Source organism: Monopterus albus, unplaced genomic scaffold (genome assembly GCF_001952655.1).
Source record: "Monopterus albus unplaced genomic scaffold, M_albus_1.0 scaffold20.1, whole genome shotgun sequence".
Lineage (NCBI taxonomy): Eukaryota > Metazoa > Chordata > Actinopteri > Synbranchiformes > Synbranchidae > Monopterus > Monopterus albus.
This window is the reverse complement of record NW_018127900.1, coordinates 2077749-2083748: the sequence shown is the minus strand read 5'-3', so window position 1 is coordinate 2083748 and position 6000 is coordinate 2077749. Positions and strand designations below refer to the sequence as shown.

The 6000-nt window shown below is 38.5% G+C and overlaps 1 protein-coding gene across 7 annotated transcripts in view; it reads left to right on the top strand.

The window, feature by feature from the left end:
• The window catches only part of dmxl1 (Dmx like 1), a 50548-nt gene that overhangs the window by 10808 nt on the left and 33740 nt on the right, over positions 1–6000 (top strand). For all 7 annotated transcript variants that reach the window (XR_002274438.1, XM_020593965.1, XM_020593966.1 and 4 more), the window contains exons 9-12: positions 1456–1660; positions 4147–4327; positions 4917–5093; positions 5286–5524. Coding sequence is in view for 6 of the 7 variants with exons in the window: in XM_020593965.1 (XP_020449621.1) it covers positions 1456–1660; positions 4147–4327; positions 4917–5093; positions 5286–5524 (802 nt within the window). In the remaining variant the exon portion in view is untranslated. The remainder of the gene's footprint in view (positions 1–1455; positions 1661–4146; positions 4328–4916; positions 5094–5285; positions 5525–6000) is intronic.

Sequence of the window (6000 nt, the reverse complement as noted above, 5' to 3'; positions counted from 1 at the left end):
CTGACAACGCTCGCCCCCGCGGGCCACATCCAGCCTGTTGGTCCTGTTAATCCGGCCCGCCCAGGATTGGTACAGGATTGCCCTAATCAAGTCATAATCATAATTATGACTGCATTCATTTGACCTTGTCCTGTAATGCCTGACGTTCCACCAGGTGGCGCATTAGGCGCGGTGATACATTGACTTGATTTTGCGGAGCCAGGGCTACTCTCAGTTATTACTCTGCTACTGCTCTGAACCCATCTGCAACAATGAGTGGGCCAAAGAAAAGAAAAGCTGACAGTGAGTGCTAAAGATTTTTTTACTGGAGTCCTGTCAAAGGCTGTATGTCTTATTTGCCAAGAAACCATTGCGGTTTTAAAGGAATACAATATCAGACTTCGATGCACTGGCAAAAAAGGGGTGATCAACAACACTGTTCCCACTAAAAGTGAATGTAAGTATTAACACTGTAATGCCTTTTATATGTTTATGTTTTATATGTATGCATCTGGTGCTGGCCTGGCCTGTCTGTCAAATTTTAAAAGTCAATGTGGCCCCTGAGCCAAAAAGTTTGCCCACCCCTGCTCTATATGAATGATTGTCACTTTCTGCTTTTCCCGTTAGGGGTCGCCACAGCGAATTGTCACACTGACCATGTTAACATTTGGCACGTGTTTTACGCCAGATGCATCTAATTTATTTTTGAATGGCACTCGATCTACCAACACTACCTTTGCGATCGACCGGTCGATCGCGATCGACGTATTGGGCACCCCCTGGGCTAGACACTGTATAGCGTTTTCACACTATACTATAGCTCCCCATTTTTACCCTAGATGTTACAACATTGCCAATGTTACATGACATGTAATTCTTCTCTAACTGAAATAGTGGTGTGACAGAATATTATGTTGATAATGACTAGTTAGAGGTTATTGTTCTTCTACTATCAGTATATTAGTCCAGAGGCAGTAAGACAGTGTAATATTAAGGCAGAATTGACACTATACTTTCTTGCTGCTATAAATTTGGCTTTAGCATGTAATAAAGTAGGGATCTGGGTTATACTGCTTTGCTCATGGCCTTACAATAATCAAATGCAATAATAACACATTGTCTTTTATTCTACCTCTGGCATCCTGCTATTTATATATTCCACGTATTTTACCTTTTTCTTTTCAATCAGACCATTATGTTATCTTCTGTAATCATGGCCTTTCCATTAAGGTCAAGATTAGGTTCAGTCATCGGTGTCATTTCTACTCTTGTTAACCTTCAATTTTTAATCTTTAGTTTATCTTATCCCTCTATAAGTGTTTCTCCTTTGGCCTGCTGTTGAGTAGGGCTATATATAAGCTTTAGATGATTAACATCATTGCTGACAAGTTCAGTGCCCTCCAGTGGACTTCAGTCCGCACCTTTTTCCATTAATTTTTTTCCTCTTCTCTTTCCTTCTTTGCTTTCCCCTAACAGAGGTGCAGTGTGTAATGTTCTTCTCACCTGCTGTAAGGACAGTGTATGTCGGCTCTGGGCAGAGACGTTGTTGCCGGGTGACAGTGTCCTGTCTGATCACCATAACAACCCCGCTTCTGGCCAACACAGTGACACACACAGATGTACTGGTCCTGCTAAGAAACACACCTGCAATGGGAAGACGCAAGGAAAAACCATACAGGAAGTAAGCAGCTCTTTGTCAGAAAGGGTGGAATGGGGCAACTCTAATGAATGTTTTGCTAAAATGAATACATTACATTCACTTGCCATTTCATTTACTTACAGCTAGCTACAGTAAAACTAATGCAGTCCAATACAACAGTCCTGCAGTAAATTGTATCTTCAAGGAGGTTTTAGCTTTCAGTTTTTGATGAAACTTTGTTGACTCAACTTTACTTCATTTTGGAGGCTGTAGTGTGTATTTCTGCTGAACTGTATTGCGTTTTTATGTAATCTAACATTGGTCATATAAATGGGGTGGGCAGTATATTAGAAACACTGCTGGTTATAACACTTCTCATTATAACAGGGTATAATTCAACAGAACTTTGAATGGAGCTGCCAAATGACCATAAAATTGAGTCAATACCTGTCTACCATAGCTTCAGCAAAAACTGATTAACCTGTATTATATAACTTATGATAAACTTCATGGAGATAAAACTCAATAATTAGAACCCAAATAACATCATAAAGTTGAACTTAAAAGACCATTATAATGTAAATGTAATAAAATGTATGCTAATTTAAATAGCATTATCAGTTAGTAGATATATGTACATGGTTAAGTGTACACATGTCATTCTTTCTTCCTATGTAGATACCATTGTCAAAATTTGACATATCAGACAGTTTGAAGATCTGTCATCTCCAGGGACTATGTCCAAAAAATCGTTAACAAAAGCTAAGCTAGTAACTAAATGCAAAAAGAAATGCCATAATTTTCTTTGTAGTGGGAAATAAATGACACAGATGAAGCTGAAATAGCAGCCAGATTTTGCTTTCACCCCTGCTTATGTATCATGCTAGGGAATGGCAGAGAGGAGAGAAAAATAGCTAAGAGAGACTGAGAAAAGCGATGGGGAAAAACAGAGGCTTAACCAATTAATTTTCCTTTTTAACTGTACTATCAGACATGAAGGTGGTTTTTGAAGCTTTGTAGGACTTAAGACAAGCATCAGAGAAGAATATTAGCCTCCTTTCTATAATCTGTGCAACGCCTAAACATTATAACCTTGACTTTTGATGGTTGTTTTTGTTTCATTTTGTTGATGCTAGCTTACCTTTTTGTAATGTTGGTGTTCTCTGCTTTAAGTAACTTAGGTTGTTGTTGACAGTCTAGCTAGTGTAGGCCCCAAACACAATACTTAAATGCATTTTAATATGGGTATGAGTCTCACTGGCACTTGTGGAGCTCAGGGCACATGAGAATACAGGACAAAGGGTATATGAATTTCTCTCCTGTGCCTTGAGGAAAGTCTGTAAGAGTAAATGTGCTGAATTATTCATTAAAAATCAGACTGTGCTAGATGACCCTGGCAGTAGACTCAGGTTTCTCTCTCCCTCCAAAACTGAATGGATGGAAAATACTGAGAAAGGTCTGTTTTAAACCGCCTCGGGGTAGGATAAACAGAACAAGATTTCTTGCAAAATTTAATGAAGCTAATTAAGTCCAGAATTTCTTGATTAGGATGGTGTTTGAGAACCTCTGGAGGAGACCCAAGTGGGCTTTCCGCTGTGATTAAACTTTTCTTTTCTTTGGTATAAAACGCTTTAGAAGTATATGCGTTGGCTCTGTACACAACTGCATTTCTTATCAGTGATTGACAAAAGACTTCTTAGCAGGTGTGATGAGCACATACATCAAATAAGAACCTTTATTATGTTCAGTAATCTCCATAAATTCAAAGATGATCTGTCTCTCAAATTCTTGGCTGTCATTCTTATGAGACTGCTGTTATAGGTTAATATCTTGCTGTAAGCATTCATGAAGTCTAAAACTATAGGTCTTTACACATTACTGTTTAGTTGCACATTAATTTTAACTACATAACCTAAGTACCAAATTAAGTTTTAATTTCATTTCCCTTACAACACCACTCTTCCATGCTGCCTGTTTCTTTTTGGCTCTGGACAAATTGAGCTGTTAGTTTAAATGATGTTTAGACATCAGTACCGTTAAATTAAATTCCCATCTCTAAGGGGAACACCTAATCACTAAAATAGAATTGCTCAGCTCACAATGGCCGAGGAGTAGTGATGTTTATTTAGTTGACACAGATTCATACACAACAAGCTCCAACAGCATGTTTAATCTGCGTCACTGAGTCAGCCTTAAATTGGTAATGGGGAACTGTTGTGTTTTACTTCTCTGTCTCACCCTATAAAGCTCTGCTTTCAGGTTATTTTAAGAAGATCTAGTAAATCTTTGGATATTCATAAAAGTTTCCTTAGTCTCTGTGATTTGTACATAATGTTGTAATCTATGGAAAAAAGTATATTGATAAAGTCAAGGCAGTCTACATTCATGAAATACAGATTTCATTTATATAACTGCAAACAACCAATTATTTGGTATCTGAAATATACAGCATGTTCTCAGAAAAGTCACAACACATTAAGTTTAGTTTCATAATTGTCTAACTTCAGTAATGAATGTTTCCCTCACAGTTGAATTTTCTAGAGTCATGGCAGTACTCCTTTCATCGGAATGGGCCCCAGCCCTCTCTGTCTCGCTGCCTGCCTGACCATCACAGTGGACACTATGGTCACAAGAAGAGCACCAACAATATGCCCCATGCCATTGCTCTCTGCCACTTCCACATTGCTGCCAGCATCAACCCAGCCACAGGTTAGAGTTGAACACATTAGTTTCTGTGACTAGTATATAAACTAGTAACAGAGAGTTCTGTAAATTTAGTGAGGAATTTGAAACTACAAGATAGCAAACTGTACTTCTTAAAGAGAAGGAAAAACACCTACAGTATCGCAATATATTAGTAATTCTCTACCCACTGAGTACTGTGTAGTGACAGCTTTGCTTGAATAAAATCAGTTGTTGGTCAAAGGGCTTCACCTCTGTATTTTGTATGGTTAAAGTACTGTACATTTTGTGGATTGCCAGAGGTTGTTTTCTTAGCACCCCAGTGAGCTTTTGTGCTTGGTTAAGGTTGCTCATTGTAAAAGTAAGGCATTTTCATTTTGTTCCTCTATTTGCTTTTCTGGGGCAGCATAATTTGGCCTGAAAAATCTTGCAGATTCCTTCTGCCTTGAGGCTAAGAATTCTGTAGGACTGCATTTGTATGAAGTGTGTTTTTAGCATACTTCAAGCCGTACTTGTGTAAAAAGTTAATTTGCTCCAGCAGAAGTCTTTTGGTCCTGCATGCCCCCATCTAATTGGAATGTCTTTCTCACTTATTCATATACCATCTTTATCACAGACATTCCTCTGCTGCCCTCCATCTCCTCTCTGAGTGCCGTGGATGACGAAGAACCTGGAGGTCTGTTTACCGTCCACTGGCTCAACAACAAAGAGCTTCATTTCACTTTAGCTATGGAAGTCTTCCTGAAGCAGCTCCAAGGCAACCTGGAGCAACAGAATGAAGGGTCCCATGAAGGTACAGAAGAATATTTGGGTCAGGCATTCTTTGAAGGGGTCTACACTTGATTAACACTGTCAAAATAGAACTTTTCAGTATAAAAATCAGACATTGTATACACTATGCATTCTGCTTTGTCTTCCAAATTGATTTCCTGAATATAAAAAAAATGTATGCATGACCTACATTATAATTTGTGTTCTCTTCCAGAGCATGAAGATGATGATAACTCTGATGAAGAAAACAGTAGCAGGCCAAGTGACACCCAAGGTCCTCAGGCTGTGGAGCTTCCTCTGGCAGCAGTGGAGCACCAGGTGGATGTGCTGTTAGAGGAGTGGAATAAAGGGGCAGACATGTTGTTCAGTATTCATCCCATGGACGGCTCCCTGTTAGTCTGGAATTTGGACTGGTTAGATGAATACCAGCCAGGAATGTTCAGACAAGCTCAGGTACATTTTGTTGATGTGGCTTATGTTTATGTAAAACAGTTGAATATTATTAGCCAAATAATATATGTTGATGTTTTATGAACAAACTTAATCTGTCACCTTTTATCTGTCTACACGTTTATAATCCCATTGTTTTTTCTAAATTGCATTGTCCCATTTTTAAGACTGATAAAGAAATACAAAGACACAAGTACAGTTGTTTAAGTGTAATGTACACTGTAAACTAAGCACACTTTCCTTCGGTCACCATTTCAAGTGACTTGTATGTATTCACAATTTCAATAAGTGCTTCCTTGGGAAAGAATTAATCTTTCTTCTCAGTAAGGTTGTGTATCATTTTGACAGCCTCGATGGTCTAGCTCTTACCTGTTCTAATGGCTTCTCATCCAGCTGTTCAAACAGTTATATTCTAATTATGTGTGACTTCATATCAAATTAAAAAGTCCCTTGATGCATTTTTGTAAGATGTGAATAAT